Raw genomic sequence first — 24,569 nt, forward strand, 5'->3', positions numbered from 1 at the left:
CCATGCTACGCCATTTCCACTCCCAGTTTTAGCTTTAGGTTCGTACGCCATCAATAATAATTAGTATTGGTTTTATGATGATGATGCTGTGCTGTGTTTTTAAGGGTTTTAATGTTGTTTTAGGATTGAAATTTATTATGCATTGTCCTTTGTTGCTGTTGTACACCAGCCAGAGTCCTTCAGGGGTGGGCGGTCTAATAAATGTAGTAGTAGTACCGTGTTTCCTCGAAAATAAGACGGTGTCTTATATTAATTTTTGCTCCCAAAGATGCGCTATGTCTTATTTTCAGGGGATGTCTCATTTTTCTGTGTTCTGTTCGTTGGGCATGCTTCCAAACAAAAACTTTGCTACGTCTTACTTTTGGGGGATGCCTTATATTTTGCACTTCAGCAGAACCTCTAGTATGTCTTATTTTCCGGGGATGTCTCATATCCGGGAAAACAGGGTAGTAGTAGTAGTAGTAGTAGTAGTAGTAGTAGTAGTAGTAGTAATAATAATAATAATAATAATAATAATAATAATAATAATAATAATAATAATGATGCTAGTTCAGATTTTGAGAGGGAGTCGAGGAAGGGCTTTCTGCTGAGTCCAATGCTCCAGTGTCCATCCTCCAAACTTGCATAGGTGTCAAACTCGCAGCCCTCATGGGTACTGTAGTCCGTAACATGCAGTCCTTCATGGGAACTGTAGTCCATAACATCTGGAGGGCCGCGAGTTTGACACCTGTGCTCCAAAGCATCCATTTTCCCAGGGGAACCAATGCAGTCTGGAGATCAGTTGCAATTCCAAGAGATCTCCAGACCTCACCTGGAGGCTGGCAACCCTATAAAGAGAGAGGACTATCTATATACATATATTGACTCTGCTATTGACCCTAAAAATACATTTCCCTCCTGCAACTCACTGACTGACCAATAGAGCCTTCACTTAAGGCCCCCTTCGATAACGTTACGCTACTCAGGTTGGAGACCCCCACGCTGACGTCATCACCCAGCACTCCTCACTGGCCCAACCAGCTCATTCATAGGAGGAACCTCAACCTTCCCGTTCGCCTAAAAGTCTACCGAAAGCCGTTTCCGGGCCACGCGCATGCGCACGCGAGCAACAGTAGGCGCTCCCTCCCGGAACCGTTAGGGGGTGCGATCTCTACTTGCTATGGAAAAGCCAGGAGCGCGGGTGACGTCATCCTACGCGACCCTGTTCCTCCTTCCAGTCGCGTTTGTCAGGCGAAGCCGTTAGGGGCCGGCGCGGCGGGCGGGTTGCTGTGGAGACGGGGGTGGGACTGGGGAGACGCAAACCGTGGAGCTGCTTTCTGTATGGGGGGGGCACTTCGTTGCCTTGGAGACGGAGGTAGTCGCAAAGCGGCGCGGCTGTCGCGCCCTCGTGTTGCGACGATGTACCTTGACTTAGGAAAGCGGGTCTGGCTGTGACCCTCGGGCGGTCCTGTTTTCTAGGTTAAAAAATTGTTTTTATTTATTTATTTAATTTATATCCCGCCCTTTCCCGGTAGGGAAGAATGGGTGACCAGCCAATCCTGTGCGTGCTTTAAACACTGTTTAGATATAGCTGCCCATCGGCAAGAAGTCAAACTTAAGGCTGCAGCGTTAGGTTTGGTGGAGGGAGACCAGCTTTCCTACAGGGAAGGCAGTTTATGCGCCACAGGGAGAGGGAATGGAAATGGGTTGAGCGGGGATTCATTTAACAAGGAGCGAAGAAACCATGTTACCCTGTTTCCCCGAATATAAGACATCCTCTGAAAATAAGACGTGGTAGAGGTTTTGCTGAAGTGCAAAATATAAGGCATCCCCCGAAAGTAAGGCGTAGCAAAGTTTTTGCTTGGAAGCATGCCTGACGAACAGAACGCAGGAAAATAACACATCCCCTGAAAATAAGACATAGCGCATCTTTGGGAGCAAAAATTAATATAAGACACTGTCTTATTTTCGGGGAAACACGGTATTTGGAGGCAGCTCACTGGCCCCTCCCGCACATGCAGAATAACGCACTTTCAATCCACTTTCGCAATTTTTTTTCAGGTGGATTTTGCTATTCCACGCAGCTGCAAAGAGCACTAAAAGTGGATTGAAAGTGCATTATTCGGAATGTGCGGAAAGGGTCGCTGTCAAAGGTCAATGAGTCAATTCTGCATTTCGTAGGATGCAAAGTGCTGAGTTGCTTTGAGCTGCAGAGTTGAGCAAAGAATTGTTGGGATTTGGCAAGTGTCTGTCACAACTCAGTTATAAAAGGGTTAACTGTTTGTATGTGAACAAGTTGCTGAAGTTGCTGTTTACGACCTGATGTATTAATTAGCTATTGGTAAGTCAGATAGCCATTGCTTACATGTACATCTGAAGTTATAAAGTTAACTTTGTTTGAGTAGGCACAACACCACCACGAGCACAAGACAGTAGATAGGTACCAAGCTATAACCAAACTTACAGTAATGTAGATGTGTAACAGGAAAGAAAGGATTCCTTATTTTACCTCCCTGTAACCATCTGTTTATAGCTAGTAAACTCATATAGAAAAAGCAACTGAGAATTAATGTGTGTGTGAGTGAGAGAGAGAGAGACAGAGAGAGAGAGATACCCAACAAGAATTGGTGAGGTTTCACTGGAAAAGGACGCTTCAGTGAGATCAGTTGACTGAGAATCATGTTGCAGGAAGGCGAACCACCTGGATTCAACCAACAAGTGCCCAATCATGCGGAAAGGAAGAGGCTTTCCAGTCTATGGTTGTTTAATTATTTGTGAAGTGCCTAAAACTGATAGGTGCTTTACACAAAACTGAAAAAAGTAGTTACTAGATAAGCAACAGACTCCTTGCTAAACCAAACCAAACCGCACAGTAACTTTATTGAACAACACTGACTCTCTAACAGCTGAAAGAAACAATGCACAAATGTAGACAGATTAAACAGGTAACCCAGAGTCTTTCGCAGAAGTGGAAAACAAATCCACCTCCTTGGCATAAACTGGGAAGGCTTTCTGTCCCTTTGCAAGCTGTCTACACCCAGACTCTGAGCCTGCTGAGCAGAAGATTTGTCTCACTGACACCCCCTTTGAATGAGTTACGTGCAGGCCGTTTCCTCTCATCAACTGGTCTCTTTACAGCTTTGCAGACAGATCCCCGAATCATTCTTCCGGCTCATCCCTGGGGTGCAAAAGGGGCCAACTAAGCAATTTGCTCAGAATTTTACAAATGACTAATACTTAGATCGGGGTCACAGGCTCATGTGCCAGCAACCCTGCACCCTACTTTGAGGCACAAATTTCTGACCGAGAGATCCAGTACTGAACTGCTTCCAAACTGGCTGTCATTCAGCTAACTAGTGTCAGAAGCCATCCGCTTCAGTAAGCCAACAGAAGTGTGAAGGAAGTCCTGTGCAGGATTCGTTCAGAGGCAGAGCTGTAGAGGAATTCTGTATCCAGGAGTTGGGACGTGTACACAGGTTAAAAGGCATCAGTGAGAAGATATCTTCTACCTCCTTGAGACAGACATAGTGATAAGCGGAACAAAGATGTAAATGCTGCCAGTCCTTGGACAAACTACCCGCGCAGGCCCAGCTGACTTCAAACCAGGACAAGTGCTGCATGTACAGGATTGGATACATACTGTTCATATTCTAGCAGGTGAGAGGGTAAACAGATTTTATCCTCCCAGTACTGCCTGGTTAATTCTGTGATGGTTCAGCCGACAGCAAAGTGCCAGGGCAAGCAGATAGAAGTCACACGTTGTGAGATGCAGGTTGTCCCAGTATGATGAAGAGGGTGCGCGGAAGAAGAAATGTAAAGATAAAGCTGCTTGTACAAGTTCTCCTGACGATGGACAAGGAAGCTTGTAAGTCCTGGTCAGCATTACTGCTTTTCTTCGTGGACCGACGGTGAGGGGCTGCTGCTGCTGTGATCAGATATGGAGGCTCTCATGCTCAAGGAAGTCTGACTACCAAGTGAAGATCCGAAGGTGAGACTGGATTCTAGAAGGGGGGGGGGGAGAGAGAGAGAGGTTTGCAAGCAGGCTCCTTGAAAAAGCTGTCTCTAGCTGCACCTATTGGCGTGGAGATGGTTGGGAATGCCAGCATTTGACTGGCAGAGTAGGAAAAAGTTAGATCAGGAGCCTGAAACCAGAGGCGTTCCTCCCATTGGGCAATCGCCTTGTGGGGGGCGCAAAAACTGCAAGTTCGTTTGTGGGATTTTTAATATTTCCAGTGTTTTTCTGTTTCTGGCCTGCAGAGGGCATAGTTTTTAGGATAGCAGCACCAAAATTTCAGGGATTTTTCGGGGGACTGTCCTGATGATGTCACCCAGGTTTGGTGAGGTTTGGTTTTGGGAGTCCAAAGTTATGGACTCCCAAAGGGAGTGCCCCCATCCCCCATTGTTTCCAATGGGAGCTAATAGGAGATGGGGGCTACACTTTTGAGGGTCCATAACTTTGGACCCCCAAAACCAAACTTCACCAAGCCTGGTTGGTATCATCAGTAGGGTCTCATGAAGATACTCTGAAATTTTGGTGCTGCTATCTTAATAATTGCACCCCCTGACAGCAGGCATTTCCCCAGATTTTCCTTTTAAATCCACCCCCTTCCTGTCAATGCTTGTTTTCTTTCTTTCTCGGGTTTTGCCCAGGGCTCCAGTTTGCCTAGGTACACCACTGCCTGAAACCACCATTTCAGAAGAATGGAAACTTCAGAGTTGGCTGACCAAGGTGCCCAGAGGCCATGGAAGAGCCAAGGGTGCCATAGAAACAAGCCCAAATGTTTACTTCTTTAAACTTTCTTGATTCTTCAGGCACCCGCACCCCGGTGCTGTAGAAAGGCCAGGGTGTCCCAGTGACAGTAAGATGGAGAGCCACCTGTCCTGGGAGTGTAAGGGGAGGGTGACCCAGAGTCGTGAGTGGCTGGAAAGCAGAGATCACAGGATAAGCATAAGCATAAGCATTTTATTGTCATTGTGCACGCACAACGAAATTTACAGCAGCCTTCCTCGATGCACACAATTTCAGATTCATACCCCATCCTCACTTTCCCCTTCCTCCACCCATCCCTACACAGCCCCAAACACACATCCAACACGAAGTCCAGCTGAGAGTTTAGCATCGCCACAGCTCTAGAGTAGAAGCTGTCTCTAAGCCTCTTTGTCCTAGTTTTGATAGACCTGTATCGTCTGCCGGATGGTAACAGTTCAACAAGAGAGTGTGCTGGATGAGACGGGTCTCTCAGAATATTTTGGGCTTTCTTTAGGCTTCGGGAATTATAGAGTTCTTCCAAGGAGGAGAGAGGGCAGCCCATAATCCTCTGTGCTGTAGTGATCACCCTTTGGGGCACCTTCCTATCTGCCACTGTGCAACTGGAGAACCATACACAGATGCAGTAGGTTAAGACACTCTCTATAGCACAGCGGTAAAAGGACACCAGGAGTTTTCCATTCAGTTGTTGTTTCCTTAGAAGTCTCAGATAGTACAGGATGAGATCAGGGGGCAGCAACCACTCCCACCAGGTCCTTCTGGGACTTGGAGTGGGGCACAGCATGAGTGCCAGCCCCTCAAACAGAGCTCCCGGGGATCCTGCCCCACACGCTCCAGTGCACTGGGCCCCATCGGCAATTCACAGGAGACCCTCAGGGCCAGCCTCCTGCCAAGACGCAGCTGGCAAAAGCTCCCAGAAGAAACTGTGCCACCCCCAAAATCCAGAGCAGGCTTCTCCTGCTGTAGCCAACTCACCAGCCCGAAAAGCGATGGCTTCTTCCATTTTCCTGTACATGCCGTGGAACCATTTCTTGACGCCGGGGCCCACGATGAGAATGAACATGTACATGAACACTAAGCCAACTAGTGAGAACAGAGAAACCTGTGGGGAGGGAGGGCAGGCGACAGACCAAAAACTGAGCATTAAAACTCCTGGGTAATATTGAACAATACTATATGCCCAGAGATAGCACCCGGATTGCAAAGGGTGGGCACAGCCTGCTCTTGGCTAAATGAATCCTCCATCTGAAAGGGTGTGTATCTTTGCCAACTAAGGTTGCCAACTCCAAGTGGGAGGTTTGGGGGTGGAGCCTAGAGAGGGTGGGGTTTGGAAGAGGAACTTGTTGGAAGTATAATAGAGTCCAGCTGCCAAAGAAGCCATTTCCTCCAGAGCAGGGGTCTGCAACCTGCGGCTCTTCAGCTGTTCATGGACTACAGTTCCCATCAGCCCCTGCCAGCATGGCCAATTGGCTGATGGGATTTGTAGTCCATGAACATCTGGAGAGCTGCAGGTTGCAGACCCCTGCTCCGGAGCAACTGATCTCTGTCACTGTTGTTCATCGAGTGGTCTCCTTTGCAGGCACACATTTGGGATTGTGTGTGTGTGTATGCCTGCGTGTGCGCAGTCGCAATGTGGGACAGCAATGAAGCCACAGAGATGAACACCAAGTTACCACCAGCAAATATGGAGGCAGTTAGTAGGATCAACTGAATCCAGCCCGATCCAGCCATGCAGCTTCCGAGGACCTGGTGCTACAAGGAACCCTTTCCATGTTAACCAACGAATTCAGCCCTGCAGCCTTTGCAGGCAGAAGCATTGCACAGAGCAGATATCACCAAGCGCAGGATTGTGCAACTGTGTTTTTTCATCAGTCTGGCTTCCCCTCCCCCCAATACTACTTAAAGTCAGAAGGTTTTAATATTTCTAATATTTTCCATGTATTTTAAAATGTTTAAAATGAGGTCAATATTTTTAAAATGTTTTTATGCTGTTTTAAATGTATTACATTGGTTACATTTTTATGATGATTTGGTCATGTACTATGAAATGCAATGAGCCACCCTGAGCCCATTAGGGAAGGGCAGCACACAAGACAAGGAAAGAAAGAAAGAAAGAAAGAAAGAAAGAAAGAAAGAAAGAAAGAAAGAAAGAAAGAAAGAAAGAAAGAAAGAAAGAAAGAAAGAAAGACAGACAGACAGACAGACAGACAGACAGACAGACAGACAGACCTGCTTCTGACATCAGTTTGTCCCATCTGCACACCATGAGAATCACAGAATAGAACCATAGAGTTGGAAGAGGCCAGAAGGGCCATACCACGCCTGCCACGAAGCACCCTGCCACAAAGAAATACACAAGCACCCTTGACAGATGGCTATCCAGCCTCTGTTTAAAATCCTCCAAACAAGGAGACTCCACCACACTCCAAGGCAGCGTATTCCACTGTTGAACAGCCCTGACCATCAGAAAGTTCTTCCTAATGTTTAGGTGGAATCTCTTTTCCTGCATCTTAAATCCATTACTCCTTATCTTTGTCGCTGGAGCAGCAGAAAACAAGTTTGCTCCCTCACCGACATGACATCCCTTCATATATTAGAAACCAAACAATAGGAACCAGGCCATATTTCTCCAGCATGTCTTTGCTGGCTTTTTACGGCGCTGAACTGGGCTTGGAGATTTATTTTTGAAAAGTCACTCCCACCACAATGCTATCAGTACGTTGCAAAGACATGTAGCACCGTTTATATTGCAGTAGGGAGCTTCAATGTGCGCCTGTCTTGGCGACAACCCTTTAAGGAAAGTCAGTGTGATTATCACACACACGCACACAGTCCAGAGTGCAGAAGGGTCAGTGCTAGAGCATTTGCCTGGCACGCAAAAAGTTCAACCTTCAGGATTCCCCGTTCCTCAATGTTTAGTAATAGGTCTGTGTTAGTTATGTAAACAATGTTTAGTAATAGGTTTGTGTTAGTTATGTAATTGCTTTAAGATCTACATCTGGGACCTGCCATTCCTCCCTCTTGGGGAGAGGATTTCAAATACGGAGCAGCTGGATGCCATTTATATTTATTATTGTATAAATTTCTGTGTATTATATTTTCATTTATTGTATTTTGGCCATTGTATTTTATTGGTATCGTACTTGTAAGATTTTAGCTTTTACTGAACATGTATCGCAGCTTTTGCAGCAAAGATTTTGCCATTTTATGAGATGTTTGAGTTGTTGTATTAACCGCGGAGCCCCTCGGGGATAGGGCGGTATAAAAATCTAATTAATTAATTGATTGATTGATTGATTGATTAATAAAGATAAAGAATTAAGAAATAGGAAATGTAGAGTTTATTAGTAGTAGAGAGACTATTGTATTTCTCAGCAAAATTATAAAAGTCAGAGCAGTAAAGATACAAAAGTGAAAGATCAGGAAAAAAAGAAAGAAAGAAAAGAGTGAGAAACAACTGAGATATATCCCACTGAATTAGACCTGGAATGTCAGAAATATCAGACGGAGTCAATTAAGGGGGAGGAAGTGTATAACCTAGAATAATCAACAAATAAATTCTCATAGAGACTCAAACCAGTCTCTTTGAAAGAAAATAGTGAAATAGAGTTGTTGATTGTTATTCTGTCATTCTGTTATTTTATTTACATAGGTCAATAGATGACCAATAGAGATCAACAAATGTTATGTTTTGTAGACAAAAACTGAAAATGTTGGATACTTAAGTGTTGTAATGAGTTAACGTTATGTGTAAAATGTTTTAAAATTTAATAACATTTTCTATTGAGAAAAAAAAAAGGATTCCCTGTTCAAAGGGTCAGTTAGCAGGGGATGTGAAAAACCTCTGCTGGAGACCTCAGAGAACCACTGTCAGTCAGAGATCACAGAACTGACCTTCACAGACCAAGGGTCAGACTCTTTGTAGGGCAGCCTCATGCCTCCGTGCAGAGGTGATGTTGAGACTAGGGCTTGCATAAGTTACGTGCAAGCTCGTAACGATCCAAATCTCCCAGCTCATTCTTCAGTCACCGAGCGACGGCCAGGCTCATGAAGACTGAGGCCATTTCCACACAAAGCAGTTAAAGCATTTGCAAAATGTTTTCAGAACTACTGTCTTTGTCGGTTTTGTCCGCATTCTGCCTTTTAAGATGTTCTGCAAATGTTTTAACTCTTCAAAATAAAACGTTTCAGGTTGTTTGCACTGAAAACGTTTCCCTTTTTTAAAAAAAACACGCATGCGTGCATTTGATGTTTGGGAAGAAAGCGAATCTTTTGACTTATTGAAGCATCATAACCGGCAAATGGCCTGAAGCTTTCAAAAAGGGAAAACAGCACATTCATTTATTAATAGGCAGGCTATATTGAATATATAACTGTACACTGATGAAGGAAACTGTAGACAGCTGTAATGAAAGATGAGAAAACATGCTTAGGAAACTGAATAAAATGGCAGACAGTCAGTCAGAGAAAGTATCAACATAGAAAAGGGGCACGGAGCTGCAAATTCGGGCAGGAGAAATAACACATTTCTTGTTTGACTACACATCAAGGAGAAAAGGTTTTGATAACATTTCAGACTAAAAAATCATAAAAGAGCATTCATTTAAAATGTTTTGAGAGATGAAATATAACATTTTCAGGACTGAAACGGGGGGGGGGGGCATGCGGAACTCCACGGAGGAAACGTTTTATTTCCTGCCTCAAAACGCCTTATTTTGGTTGTGTGAAAAGGGATGTGCTGGGTATGACACTCTCCCCATAGAAAGGAGAGGGCAGGGCTTGGTTTGGTTTGGGAAAGATTTAGTGGATAGGATTGTTACTCTTGCCCCTAAGATGAGCTATTCGTATGCTTCTGAGGTGTGTCCGTGTGCCTGTGTGTAAATGCACAATAAGAACATAAGAACGAGCCTGCTGGATCAGACCAGAGTCCATCTAGTCCAGCTCTCTACTACTCGCAGTGGCCCACCAGATGCCTTTGAGAGCTCACATGCAGGATGTGAAAGCAATGGCCTTCTGTGGCTGTTGCTCCCGATCACCTGGTCTGTTAAGGCATTTGCAGTCTCAGATCAAAGAGGATCAAGATTGGTAGCCATAAATCGACTTCTCCATAAATCTGTCCAAGCTCCTTTTAAAGCTATCCAGGTTAGTGGCCATCACCACCTCCTGTGGCAGCATATTCCAAACACCAATCACACGTTGCGTGAAGAAGTGTTTCCTTTTATTAGTCCTCATTCTTCCCCCCACAATGCTAGCAGAGCCACACCCCACCTGCGGCAATGAGGACCCAAGAGAGGCTGCACGTACCTTCATGAGGAAGATGGCCCGGGTGGGGCTCAGGCGCAGGCCGTGGACGTGGATGATGAACTCCAAGGCATAGTCGCAATAAGTGGTTTGGTCCACATATCTGCAGAAGCAGGAAAAGGAGGAGGTGGGTCGGCTACCAGACCTCTGTATCCCCTTTGGCCAGCTCTTTTCACATCACCATATTTTGGTGCTCTACTTATCCCCATCGTAACTGAGATTCTTAGTTTAGCAATCTCCAAAACCACCCGCTGGGGACATGCAATCATGGCCCTAAGAGCTGCTTGCACGATACAACAAATAACGGCATTCAGTATAAAATAGCATAAGTCCGCAGCATCCATGCACTGAGGAAGTTGCCTGCTGCATCTCTGGATGAGTTACTGCTTTGGCCTTCCAACCAGCTTCTGCTGGGGAAAGGCCCCTTGACAAGTGGCTTCATCAGTTGTGAGTGGGACGTCCCACTCCCAATGCAAAGGCACAGAACAGCGGTCGCGCAGAAGGGATTTCCACCGCTCAGTGGTACAGCCTCCTACCATGGGACAGGCTCAGACAGGTGTCCCATTCTAGAAATGCAGGCAGTGCTCCCCAAGGTGCAGGGAATTTGCACTCTCAGGAAATGTTGCAGATGCAAAAACGGTCTCTCAACTTTTATTTATTTTATTTATATCTTCAATTTCTATACCGCCCGATCCCCGAAGGGCTCCGGGCGGTGAACAACACAATTCAAAGAACATTAAGCAGGAGCAAATCATACACAATACAATACATAAGCTCCATCCTATTAATCATCAATAAAACTTCTTAAAACTCATATAAAACAGCAGATAACAATTAATAGACAAACAAGAGGCATCCAGAAACCTCAATTAAAACCTACCCCAAGAAGGGGGACGGCAGGCCCCTCAATATGAGGGGGACCCTGATGTAACAGCGCCAGGGCAAAGAGCAGTGAGGGGGCACCATAACACCGGCTGGACACTCCGAAAGCCCGGTGGAACAACACGGTCTTACAGGCCCTGCGGAACTCACTGAGGTCCCGCAGGGCCCGGACAGCTGGAGGAAGGGTGTTCCACCAGGCCGGGGCCAGTGCTGTAAAAGTCCTGGCCCGTGTGGAGGCCAGCCGCATCATTGAGGGGCTGGGGACCACCAGTAGATTGGCCTCTGCTGGGCGCAGAGACCGAGTAGGGACGTATGGGGTAATGCGGTCCCGAAGGTATGAGGGCCCCAGGCCGCGTAGTGCCTTGAAGGTCAAAACCCACACCTTGAAGATGATTCAGAATTCAACCGGGAGCCAATGCAGCTGACGCAACACTGGCTGAATTCTGAGTGGTTACAAGCTTCAGACTAGTATAGGAGATCTGAGTGTGAATTCCCACCCATGTCATGTAAGCTTGCTGGGGTGACCTTGGGCCACACAAACTCTCAACCTAGGTTAGTTCACAGGGTGGCTGTGGGGATAAATGGGGAGAATGATATATGCCGCTTTGCTTCTCCCCTTTGGGAGAAGGGTGGGGCAAATTAATCGATCAGTAAATAAAACCTGTCCTTTTTTTACCCACTGAGAGAGTTTGGATTCATATCCCCCCTTTCTCTCCTGCAGGAGACTGAAAGGGGCTCACAATCTCCTTGCCCTTCCCCCCTCACAACAAACACCCTGTGGGGTGGGTGGGGCTGAGAGAGCTCCGAGAAGCCGTGACTAGCCCAAGGTCACCCAGCTGGCGTGCGTGGGAGTGCACAGGCTAATCTGAATTCCCCAGATCAGCCTCCACAGCTCAGGCGGCAGAGCTGGGAATCAAACCCGGTTCCTCCAGATTAGATACACGAGCTCTTAACCTCCTATGCCACCGCTGCTCCTGAGAGGTTCCCAGAGTCAAAACCACCACTCTCTGTTCTCCTTGGTATCTTCCCATGATGGTCTCAGTCCCCTAAACTGTTTACCCCAGCTCTGCTCTGCTGCCCTGTGTGTTTTCCCCCCTCTTTCACTTGGGAACATCTGAATTTTGCAAACTGCAGGTAATGTGAGCATCTTGTTTTTTTTATTAACACGTTTATATCCCACCTTTTCTCATGGCTCAAGGCAGCTGATGATCAGAGTTGGAAGCATCTTCGGTTGGAACCAGAAATAAAACAGTACATCCCCAATCCCTCCCTCCCTCCTTAGAAGATGCCTGCCATTCCAACCCCCTTGAAAGCCCTGGCATGACTTGTAGTGCCTCCTGGAGAGCTCCAAAGAGGGCCCCCCCTCACCTCTTCAAGGAGCCCATTCCCCAAATGTGTGGAAATGTGCAAATGTAGCTTATCGCAGAGAACCCTCAGATTACGGAGGCTGTCGGGGTGGGTTCTTTCCAGTGGTGGGATCCAAAATTTTTAGTAACAGGTTGCCATGGTGGTGGGATTCAAACTGTGGCGTAGCGCCAATGGGGCTGGGTGGGGCACGACGGGGGCGTGGCCGGACATTCCGGGGGCGGGGCACTGCTGGGCAGGGCTGTGGCAAGGACGCAGCCGCTGCGCCGGTCCTTGGGCAGGGAACGAATGCACGCAGGCGCAGGCTGCCACGCACGCCGGTGCACCTCCTGCTAGACTGCTTCAAGTTCTGCGCGCTACTGCTGAGAGGAGGGGCGTAACTAAGGCAAAAATCACGTGGCAAAATCACCCATTAGTCACCCCCTCTCGGCACACGCAAATAATTAGTAACCTACTCTCGGGAACCTGTGAGAACCTGCTGGATCCCACCGCTGGTTCTTTCCCTTCCGAGGCCCACGAATGCCAAGGCCCGCCATCCCAATTACCTGTTTGACACCCTCACTACAAAGAAGTAATCAGGAGCGCTCATATCCCTGGGAACGATATCGTAACAGGCAGACTTCCTCTGGCAGACGAATCTAGTGGAGGGAAAAGACGGCGACCAAGTGAATTGTGCGGAAGGGTGATTTAGGGTTCTAGGTGGAAGTCAGGGGAGGTTTTTAGGGAAGGGTTTGGACTGGAGGCTGGAAATCTTAATTCTGCAATTAAGCAGACGCAATGTTGCCAAAACAGTACGTTTTCTTTGGGAGGCAGAATCTGAGAATTCCTCACGTAATCCCATATTTGGTCCCAGAAAGGATATGGAAACCGTCCGCATCCGTGTGATTGACCGAACTGTCCTCCCTCAGCCAGATCAGACTCTCAGTTTTGCTAGGAAGAAAAAAAAATAGTGTCAGTGGGGTTCATGTTAGGATCTGTCAGACCTGATCGGCAAAATCTACCTGGCAGTTGGCCGGAAGATGATGCAGTCTCTTGTAATGGACAGAGTACGACTCATTCCCATGAGTTGCACGGAAGTGCTGATAAGAGGCTGCATAGCCATTGGTTGCATATATGTATATATAGAAGAAGGAGGAGGAGGAGGAGTTTGGATTTATATCCCCCCTTTCCTGCAGGAGACTCAAAGGGGCTTACAATCTCCTTGCCCTTCCCCCCTCACAACAAACACCCTGTGAGGTAGGTGGGGCTGAGAGAGCTCCGAGAAGCTGTGACTAGCCCAAGGTCACCCAGCTGGCATGTGTGGGAGTGTACAGGCTAATCTGAATTCCCCAGATAAGCCTCCACAGCTCAGGCGGCAGAGCTGGGAATCAAACCCGGTTCCTCCAGATTAGATACATGAGCTCTTAACCTCCCACGCCACTGCTGCTCCTAGAGACAAGGTGTGAGTTGTAAAGTGCACTTAGGGACACCTGTTACTGCGAAGCACTTTGTCAGTTGGAACCATGATTTGTACAAGTGGAATAAAGCCCTTCTTGGAAGTGAAGCTGCTGCGTTCCTGTGTCTTGTTTCTGGTTGCTGACTGCTCTACTGCTCCACTCCTCTTTAGACCCCGCTGATTTATAACCCTGGTCAGTTCATTCAGCAGATGTTTTTACTAGCTGGCTTACCATTCCACAGTCTAGAATATTTGATCCCTGAAGATTCAGGTTTAAGCCCCTGAAGCATCATCCCTAGAGGCAGGAAGAAGGCACCGCATGCAAGAAGGCCTAGCATGAACATTTGGTTTTTATACATTATAAGATTCACAAACACACGTGGCACATAGGCGCTGGCTGAAGCAATTTATATTATCTGTTAGCTTCTTGTAAAGTATGCCAAATTGTTGGCTATTAGATTTATCAAACTATTATATCTCCATAACACATATATCTCTCCATTTTAAATCCAATTCATGCAACAATTTATTACAAGACAACCTTCTCTCAAGTCCATAATCATGTTTTTGTTAAACCAACAATGTCCATAATCTTGTAAATATTATTGCACTTGATAAGGAACCCTCAACAGGTGATTCTGTACATAACAATCCTTATATCATCCTATTATTGCCATGAATCAAGTGCATGAACACTTCCCTTGAAGAAGACAGATGAAAACGCAATAATCAGCGCGAAGCGTTTGGGAAGTACAACAGAGTGGATTGAAATATATACAACTTAAAATGATGAGAAATTTGACTGCCCTTGAATTGGGACAGTATTTATCAGTAATTCAAGCCACCAATTCAAGATTTTCATTAATTGTCATGAACTTGTATTGCAGTCACAACGGGTGACATTGACGCAATAATATTTCCAAGATTACGGACATTGTTGGTTTAACAAATACATGATTATGGACTTGAGAGAAGGTTGTCTTGTAATAAATTGTTGCATGAATTGGATTTAAAGTGGAGAGATATATGTGTTATGGAGATATAATAGTTGGATAAGTCTAACAGCCAACAATTTGGCATACTTCACAAGAAGCTAACAGGTAATATAAATTGCTTGAACCAGTGCCTATGTGCCACGCGTGTTTGTGAATCTTATATTATTTTGGACGTAGGTTTTTATACATTGACGTCAAGAGAAGCACTTTCCCCTTAGGCCAATAGATTTTTTCGGAGCAAGCAGGAAAAGCAACATTGGGCTGACCTATAACCTGAAGAGGCTTCCCCTGAGCCACAGAGACAAAGTGGAAATCCAGAAACATCTCCTCCCAAAATGTAGCCTGTTCTCCACTAGAATGACCACCAATGAGAGAAACTAGCCTCCTTAGTCCCAAGAACAAGGTGAGGAAATGCACGGAACAGCAGAGGAGATTCTCTCTTCGCAGCAGCAAAAGGAGAACGGAGCAATTAGTGCGCCTCCGCCTGGTCATGTGATCGATTCAGCTGAAAAGCTCCAGCAGGAGGAGCGCTCCTGGTCTGCTCGAAAGCTTTGGAAATGTTTTCCGTGGCTAGCCTGCGCATGCGCAGTCCCCAACGGGGAACTGCGCAGAAGCCACAAAGATGAACAGATGTTCTTCAGTGAAGGCTAGTCTGTGCCATTTTCTGTTCTGGACATTCCTCTTGACTGGAGCAAAAACTAGAACAGGGATTTTGACAGACACACGAAAGGCAGCTGCGTCTGAGAATAACTCACTCATGAGTGGTGTGGAGCCAGGATATAATTACCAGCTCCATCAGAAGCTAGCTGGGATGTGCAGCCTCTTCTTATAAGTGGGGATTTGGGCTCTTGCTGGAGTTTTTGAGCAATCGTTCTGTTTCTCAGGGTCACTAGTAGGGATGAGCCAATATGGCTATCTTGTTTTCTTTTCACTTTGATACGTCACCACTGACAGTAAGGGTCTGCCAGAGGTGGAGCTACCAGGGGAATAGGGGGGGGGTGTGTTGCACCGGGCATGCACCTGGAGGGGTGGAAAATCACCCCCTGTGGGGGATGCCCCCCCCGGCACCTCTACACACACACCTTTACCTTAGTGAAACAGTGCAGGCTGCAGAAGCGGCCTGTTCCCTTCAGGCTGAAAACAGCCTGGTGGGAACTGCACTTCCCAGGAGACCTTGTGAGCCTCATGGGAAGTGTAGTTCCAACCAGGCCATTTTCAGCCTGAAGGGAACAGGCCGCTTCTCCAGCCTGCATTTTCAGGCTGAACTAAGGTAAGTGGAGGGGTGGGGGGCACACAGAATATGCACCAGGCGCAGTAAGGCCCAGCTACGCCTCTGGGGTCTGTCTTGTTTTCTCCACAGATATTGATACTTTGTTATATGATACCAATCTGCAAATAATATTGAAAAAAGTACTTTATATAGGAGGAGGAGGAGGAGAAGGAGGAGGAGGAGGAGGAAGAAGAAGAAGAAGAAGAAGAAGAAGAAGAAGAAGAAGAAGAAGAAGAGGAGGAGGAGGAGGAGGAGGAGGAGTTTGGATTTATATCCCCCCTTTCTCTCCTGCAGGAGACTCAAAGGGGCTGACAATCTCCTTGCCCTTCCCCCCTCACAACAAACACCCTGTGAGGTAGGTGGGGCTGAGAGAGCTCCGAGAAGCTGTGACCAGCCCAAGGTCACCCAGCTGGCGTGTGTGGGAGTGGACAGGCTAATCTGAATTCCCCAGATAAGCCTCCACAGCTCAGGCGGCAGAGCTGGGAATCAAACCCGGTTCCTCCAGATTAGATACACGAGCTCTTAACCTCCTACGCCACTGCTGGTCTAAAGCAGAGGTCCCCACGGGTGCCACGGGTGCCTCCTGACACCTTTTGTGGTGCTCACCAAGTGCTTTTAGAAAGTAGGCAGCTCAAGATGGGGCATGTGCCTCACAGTTCCTCTGAACGGGTACGCAGACCGAAAGGCATCCTGTTAACAGAATTTCCTCCTGATATGCTGAAGAAGTACCATTAGAGTTATATACAAAACTTCGCTCCTTGATATCTGTTCCTTGCTCAGCTTCCTGCAGCAGCTATTTTAGGATCGTGCCCGCCGCCCTGAGTCAGAGTTCGAAAGGGGTCCACGGGTACTAAAAGGTTGTGGACTGTTGGTCTAAAGGGAAAAAAAGGTCGCACCAAAAAAAAAAAAAAACCCCTGGAGGGAACGATTACTCACAGGAGCTAAGGCAGAATCAAAATGGAGGCGGTCCTCCTGAGGCAAAATGGAGGCGGTCCTCCTGAGGCAAAATGGAGGCGGTCCTCCTGAGGCAGCTTTATAAAACAGCACCCAGGGCAAACGCTGGGTGTCATGCTTACCCCACCCACAGCTGTATCCCACCCCCAAATCCACATGGAGGTCAGAGGCGGGGCAAGTCCCATTCACTGGCATTCAATTGCGCTCCTGCACCAAACTCCATGGGGAGCTTGAGTCAGGGCACAGTTACAAGGAGTGGTGTCGCCTTGCAGTGCACCCCAAGGAAGTGGCACTCGTGGGTCCAGTGCCCCGGGGGCCCCCTTGCTACACCGCTATCCTGAGGTGAAGTGGCCTGACAAAATTTAGCCTTCCCTCCAAGCTCCCAGCCCTTTGGAAAGTCTAGAGGGGAGGCCTCTCGAACACATGAGGAAAGCAGTGCGCACGTCTGCTGAGGGGCACGCCAAACGTCTCGCGCTCACCTGCCGCTCACCGAGTTGTAGCTCACAATCTCCTGTTTGGTGAAGTGGCGGATCTTGCTCTGTGAAAACGGCCCCCCACCAACGATCTTGAAGACGTAGCTGCCCATGGAAGAAGGAAGGGGGGGGGGGTGTCACAGATTTCACCTCCTCAAAAATCTCCCCTTAAAAAGTGAAGCTAGGCCTGGTTGCTGCGGACAAATCTCCACTTTCCAGGTAAGGATTTCCTGCACCAACCTGGCCTCCTGATACGCCAGTGATGGCGAACCTTTTTGAGACCGAGTGCCCAAATTGCAACCTAAGACCCACTTATTTATCGCAAAGTGCCAACATGGCAATTTAACCTGAATACTGAGGTTTTAGTTTAGAAAAAACGGTTGCTCCGAGGCGCGCGCTACTCGGGAGTAAGCTTGGTGGTAGTCGGTGGCTTTGCTTTGAAGCAACTGTGCAACTCTTCCAACGGGTGAATCATGGCCCTAGGAGGGTTTACTCAGTAGCAAGCCCCATTGCCAGCAACCGAGCTTACTCCCAGGTAAAGGATCGCACTTTAGTTCTTCACATGAAAATCAGTGGGGTTTAACAGCGCTTAACAGGGTTACCTACACTGCTTCCCCAAAACTAGGTCTTAGGTTTAATGCTAATAATCGAGCCCAGCAGCCCAGGCCAGCCTAGATGTGGGGGTGGGGGTGCGGACGACTCTGTTTGTGTGTGCTCACAGAGAGGGCTCTGAGTGCCACCTCTGGCACCCGTGCCATAGGTTCGCCACCACTGATATAGGGAGAGACGGTCCCTTAGATATGCAGGGCCAAGGCCGCGAATGGCTTTAAAGATCAAAACCAAAACTTTAAACATGACCCGGTACTCAATCGGCAGCCAGTGCAGTTGGTATAGGACCGGAGTAATCCGGTCCCTTGCTGTTGCTCCGGAAAGGAGTCTGGCTGCCGCATTCTGTACGAGTTTCAGTTTCCGGATCATGGCCAAAGGTAAGCCCGCGTAGAGCGAGTTACAGTAGTCTAATCTAGAGGTGACCGTGGCATGGATCACAGTGGCCAGATCAGAACGGGAGAGATACGGGGCCAGTTGCCGTGCCTGCCGCAGATGGTAAAAAGCTGCCTGGGCTGTCTGGGTGACCTGGGCCACCAATGATAGAGATGGATCCAGAGTCACCCCCAGGCTCTTGGCGGACGAAGTTAATTTTAACGTCTCGCCAAGAAGGGTAGGCAGGCCAAAGGCCACCGGACACTCCCCCCGACCCAGCCACAGGACCTCCGTCTTAGTGGGATTCAACTTCAGCCGACTTGCACTCAACCAACCAGCCACAGCATCAAGACAACGCTGGAGAGCATCAGGGGCCGAGGTCGGGCTGCCCTCCATTGTGAACAAGAGCTGGGTGTCATCAGCGTATTGGTGACACCGCAGCCCAAAACTCCGAACTAGACTCGCCAGGGGGTGCATGTAGATATTAAAAAGCATCGGGGAGAGTATCGCTCCTTGCGGCACCCCACACATAATGGGGCGACGCTTGGAGATCTCACCCCCCGATGCCACCTGCTGTCCCCGATCTCGGAGGAACGAGATCAGCCAATTTAAGGCTGAATCTCGAACCCCGATACCAGCGAGGCGGTGGACCAAAAGGTCGTGGTCTACCATATCGAACGCTGCGGTGAGATCTAACAACACCAACAACGCCGAACCGCCTCTATCCAAGTGTAGTCGGAGGTCGTCCACAACAGTGACCAGCACCGTCTCGGTCCCATGACCAGCGCGGAAGCCAGACTGGAAGGGATCCAGTACGTTTGTGTCATCCATAGATTATTAATAACCCCCATCATATGCTAAATATTGAAAAGGGGTCTAAAGGGAAGAAGACAGTGGTGGGATCCAAAAATTTTAGTAACAGGTTCCCATGGTGGTGGGATTCAAACTGTGGTGTAGCGCCAATGGGGCTGGGTGGGGCACGATGGGGGCATGGCCAGGCATTCCAGGGGCGGGGCATTCCTAGGCGGGGCTGTGGCAAGGACGCAGCCGCTGCGCCGGTCCTTGGGTGGGAAACGAATGCACGCAGGCGCAGGCTGCCACGCACGCCGGTGCACCTCCTGCTAGAGTGCTTCAAGTTCTGCACACTACTGCTGAGAGGAGGGGCGTAACTAAGGCAAAAATCACGTGGCAAAATCACCAATTAGTAACCCCCTCTCAGCACACACAAATAATTAGTAACCTACTCTCGGGAACCTGTGAGAACCTGCTGGCACTGAGGTGGCGGCAGCTTGAATTCCAGCTGCCAGGTTTTGGCACGATGACACAGTGCCTTGAAAGCAAGAACGCCGGACTGGGGAGATTTAGAACTCGCTGTCTTACTTTCAAAATTATGGAGCCCTTCAGCAGGTGTTTTCCACTCAGGTCTTGGTTTGGAAACAGGCCAGTGTCCGCAACAGTCACCTGAGGAGGTGGGGGGGGTTGGGGGGAGCACGATGCGGAGAGAGAAATAGCCCAGAGTTTAAAACACATAAGAAAACATGATTCCTTTGTTCCCGATTCCACTTTTCCAAACCTCTGCTTTCCATGTATGATGGCGACAGGCAGAGGCGTATGGCCTATTCACAGTGGTGGCGAACCTTTGGCCCTCCAGATGTTATGGACTACAATTCCCATCAGCCCCTTCCAGCATGGCCAATTGGCCATGTTGGAAGGGGCTGATGGGAATTGTAGTCCATAACATCTGGAGTGCCAAAGGTTTGCCACCACGGGCCTATTGGGACATGGGGTCACCCATGTCCCCAGGCGCACGCCTTTCAGTCACACGGAAGGGTACCGGGCGACCCCCACATAACAAAACAGTGTGCGCCCCAGCTGCACGCCACTAAGCCACACACCCCTGCAGAAAGGTGGGGGCGGAACTCGGCAATGGGCAGCCATGGCGCCCACCAGGGCCGCCCGCCACAACTGAACCCCCCCCCCCGCCCCCAGCCTCCGTGCAGGCCGACTTTTGACCTCCCCAGACACTGGGGACGGCAGAAGCAGGCCTGCAGACAGTTGGATGCGCGGAGGCAGAAGGTGCCCGCCACCACTGAACCTGCCCCCCAGGCCCCCTTTTGCCCTCCCCAGGCCCTGAGGACAGTCTGCAGAGAGGCGGGGGTGGGGCTCAGTGCGAGCCGCACTCATAAGTCCTGCCTGTGAGTGCTGGTGATGCTTGGAGGAGGTGTTGCCCACGAGTGCTATTTCCCCTCCATATGCTTCTGGCCACAGGTATAATCAGGGGTCTGCAACCTGTGGCTCTCCAGATGTTCATGGACGACAACTGGCCATGCTGACAGAGGCTGATGGGAATTATAGTCCATGAACATCTGGAGAGCCGCAGGTTGCAGACCCCTGCTCTATCAGTAGCTCCTAGCCCTGATGACTAAAGGGAACCTCCACATTCAGAGGCAGTTGGCCTCTGAATCCCCGGGCCTGGAGGCAATGTCAGGGGGAAGGTCTCGGTCTTTGTGCCCTGATGTTGGACCTCCAGAGGACCGCTTTGTGAGACGGAAGAAGAGCTGAAGAAGAGTTTAGATTGATACCCTGCCTTTCTCTCCTGGAGAGGGGGGGGGAGGAGGGGGAGGAGGAGGAGGAGGAGGAGGAGGAGGAGAAGCAGAAGCAGAAGAAGAAGCAGCAGCAGCAGCAGCAGCAGCAGAAGAAGAAGAAGAAGAAGAAGAAGAAGAAGAAGAAGAAGAAGAAGAAGAAGAAGAAGAAGAAGAAGAAGAAGAAGAAGAGGAGGAGGAGGAGGAGTTTGGATTTATATTCCCCCTTTCTCTCCTGCAGGAGACTCAAAGGGGCTGACAATCACCTTGCCCTTCCCCCCTCACAACAAACACCCTGTGAGGTAGGTGGGGCTGAGAGAGCTCCGAGAAGCTGTGACTAGCCCAAGGTCACCCAGCTGGACTGTGTGGGAGTGCACAGGCTAATCTGAATTCCCCAGATAAGCCTCCACAGCTCAGGTGGCAGAGCTGGGAATCAAACCCGGTTCCTCCAGATTAGATACACAAGCTCTTAACCTCCTACGCCACAAGGTGGCACAAACCCCTTTTAATTTCCTCTTCCCACCACAGATACCCTGTGAGGCAGGTGGGGCTAAGAGAGTTCTGAGAGAAGTGTGACCAGCCCAAGGTCACCCAGCAGACTTCATGTGTGGGAGCAGGGAAACAAATCCAGTTCACCAGATAAGAGTCCACCGCTCATGTGGAAGAGTGGGGAATCAAACCCAGTCCTCCAGATCAGAGTCCACCTGTTCTTAGCCACTACACCACACTGGACTAGACGGACCAATGGTCTCATCCTGCGGGGCTCTTCTCATATTCTTATGCTATGAAGATGAAGAATATCCAAATGTGCACTTCCTTGATTACTGGTGCTCAGCGTTCCTGAGAACTAACTTATAGAATCACCAAAACGGCGTCTCTAGCATGGGGGCATTCCGGACTGCAGATCGTTAGGGGTGTAGTTTAAGGTGACCAGATTTTTACTCCTGTAACGCGGGGCGCACACCCGTGCGGCCGCAGGAGCACACTGCCTTTTGCGGCGCTCCCCGGTCAGGAAACAGGGAAGCGCCCCAAAAGGCAGTGCGGCAGCGCAGGAGGCGCACGCGGCCGCAGGAACGCATTGCCTAATCGGGACAATTTTAAAACCCCGCGGGACGCGGGACATATTGCGGGAAAGCGTGAGTGTCCCGCCAAAAGCGGGACGGCTGGTCACCTTAGTGTAGTTACATGTCTGAGGCCCCTTCCGCACCTGCAGAATAATGCACTTTCAATGCACTTTGCAGCTGGATTTTACTGTGCGGAACAGCAAAATCCACTTGCAAACAACTGTGAAAGTGGATTGAAAGTGCATTATTCTGTGTGTGCGGAAGGGGCCTGAATGCCCCCCTTGTGGCTACAGGATGTAGTGTGGTTCAGTGCCACACGGCTCATTTGTTTACCCACTGATAAAGGGCCTGCCTCTTTCGCTTCTAAGGCTTCCGAGCCCCGCATGACCGTTCCTTTCAGGACCTGGCCCCAGACCCTGGAAAACTCAGCTTTTGGACAGCCCATTTCTTACTTCATACAGCACCGAGCCTCTGCTGATAAGCTCCTTCCTCTCCAGGGTTGCCGTGAAATACGTCGGATGGGATAAAACAACGGTGACCCACATGGAGCTGAGGGAATTTTCCGCTGCAGTCTCCCCCACTACAAGGGGGGAAAGGAAACCTGTCAGTCCATAAAAATCAGTGGGCCGCTCGCTGCGTTTGCTTCATGCTAGCCACCTCGTTTCAGGGGAGTCAAACAGGTGATATGGAGGTGGCATGCCCTCATCCGTCTATGAAAGGCATATTGCAACCCCGGAAGTCCCTCCCCTCCGTCCGCAGGCTCCACCTCCAAATCTGCTTCTGCTCAGCTTGAGATGCAAAAACCAAGGTTCCACTGTACTAGAGTTCCTGGAGATTTGGGAGGGGAAGCTGGGAAGGGGGCGGGGTTTGGGGACAGACCTAAGCAGGGTACAAGGCAATAAAGCCCACCCTCCAAAGCGGCCATTTTCTCCAAGAGAACTGGTCTCTGTCACCTGGAAACCAGTTGATTTCCAGAAGACCTCCAGGCCCTACCTGGAGATTGGTAACCCTACTCACATGGCCTCCTGCACACGTGAAAAGGGGGCATCAGAGGCGTTCCTCCCATTGGGCAAAGTAAGCAGTTGCCCTGGGCACCGTGGGGGGCACAAAAACGGCAAGTTCGTTTGTGGGATTTTTAATATTTTCAGTGTTTTTCTGTTTTTGGCCTGCAGAGGGGGAAGTTTTTAGGATAGCAGCACCAACATTTCAGGGATTTTTCGGGAGACTGTCCTGATGATATCACCCAGGTTTGGTGAGGTTTAGTTTTGGGAGTCCAAAGTTATGGGAGTGCCCCATCCCCCATTGTTTCCAATGGGAGCTAATAGGAGATGGGGGCTACACCTTTGAGGGTCCATAACTTTGGACCCCCTGAACCAAACTTCACCAAACCTGGGTGGTATCATCAGTAGGGTCTCACGAAGATACTCCGAAATTTTGGTGCTGCTATCTTAATAATTGCACCCCTGACAGCAGGCACCCCCTGACAGCAGGCATTTCCCCAGATTTTCCTTTTAAATCCAACCCCTTCCTGCCAATGCTTGTTTTCTTTCTTTCTCAGGTTTTGCCCAGGGCTCCAGTTTGCCTAGGTACACCACTGGGGGGGGGGGGATCATGCATTAGAGAGGGAAGAGGCAGCCACAAAAGTTTTCAAATCAAACTGGGGTGCGTGTGCGCTCACATTGCTAAAACAGTGGAGCAGCCGCACTACAACCTGGTGGCTTATGTTATCCCTCTCCACACAGCGATAACTTCTGCCTGAGTTATGCCGTGCGCGATGCCTCCTGCCTTCTATCTCCTGCACCCTCCCAGATCACTCACAGCTCTGTTTGGCTGTCCTAATGCTCAGGAATACGAAGAAAGTGTAGGTGTCCTTCTTGTCCAGGTAGATCTTGGGGGGCAATTCGTCTTGAGCCTGGAGATTGTAGATCTTGACATAATTGTCCATGTTAACGTAGACACCTCCTGGAGATTTCCTGTTTCCCGCCACGTAGAAGTAATAGTCCTGGAAAGCAGAAGGGGGGCGGGGAACGTCGTCAATTTAGGCTTTCAATCTCATCCCATCTCACAGACTGTGGTGGGAAAGCAAAATTCTGCACTCAAACCATCCGAGCGAGAGAAGTGGGACGCTGCAGAGCGCCCACTGAGAATGTGGCAGAAGTCTCTTCTTTTCAAATAATTAATTTTCCAATGTTTACCACATTGCATAATTTATTCTGCTTCTGTTACTTCTAAGGAAGGGCAAGGAGAGGTGTAAAAACAGCTGGGGCATGACTGGGTGTCATGATTAAAGAGGACCTGACCTGGGGCTTACAGACTGCCGCGGTGGTTAAGAAGGCCCAGCAAAGACTGTACTATCTGAGACTTTTAAGGAAACAACAACTGGATGGAAAACTCCTGGTGTCCTTTTACCGCTGTGCTATAGAGAGTGTCTTAACCTACTGCATCTGTGTTTGTTTCTCCAGTTGCACAGTGGCAGATAGGAAGGTGCTCCGAAGGGTGATCACTACTGCACAGAGGATT

General features: G+C 49.0%; 1 protein-coding gene across 1 annotated transcript in view; it reads right to left on the reverse strand.

Annotated features, from left to right (window-relative positions):
- Nucleotides 1-2,748: 2,748 nt before the first annotated feature.
- The window catches only part of CATSPERG (cation channel sperm associated auxiliary subunit gamma), a 76,700-nt gene continuing 54,879 nt past the window's right edge, over nucleotides 2,749-24,569 (reverse strand). The window contains exons 16-24 of the mRNA XM_048501729.1: nucleotides 23,868-24,051; nucleotides 22,502-22,629; nucleotides 19,784-19,864; nucleotides 17,429-17,538; nucleotides 13,127-13,225; nucleotides 12,841-12,933; nucleotides 10,052-10,151; nucleotides 5,723-5,849; nucleotides 2,749-3,980 (exon numbers count right to left, since the gene is read on the reverse strand). Of these exons, the coding sequence (XP_048357686.1) occupies nucleotides 3,862-3,980; nucleotides 5,723-5,849; nucleotides 10,052-10,151; nucleotides 12,841-12,933; nucleotides 13,127-13,225; nucleotides 17,429-17,538; nucleotides 19,784-19,864; nucleotides 22,502-22,629; nucleotides 23,868-24,051 (1,041 nt within the window). The 3' untranslated portion in view covers nucleotides 2,749-3,861. The remainder of the gene's footprint in view (nucleotides 3,981-5,722; nucleotides 5,850-10,051; nucleotides 10,152-12,840; nucleotides 12,934-13,126; nucleotides 13,226-17,428; nucleotides 17,539-19,783; nucleotides 19,865-22,501; nucleotides 22,630-23,867; nucleotides 24,052-24,569) is intronic.

The sequence above is a fragment of the Sphaerodactylus townsendi genome, linkage group LG06 (assembly GCF_021028975.2).
Source record: "Sphaerodactylus townsendi isolate TG3544 linkage group LG06, MPM_Stown_v2.3, whole genome shotgun sequence".
NCBI lineage: Eukaryota > Metazoa > Chordata > Lepidosauria > Squamata > Sphaerodactylidae > Sphaerodactylus > Sphaerodactylus townsendi.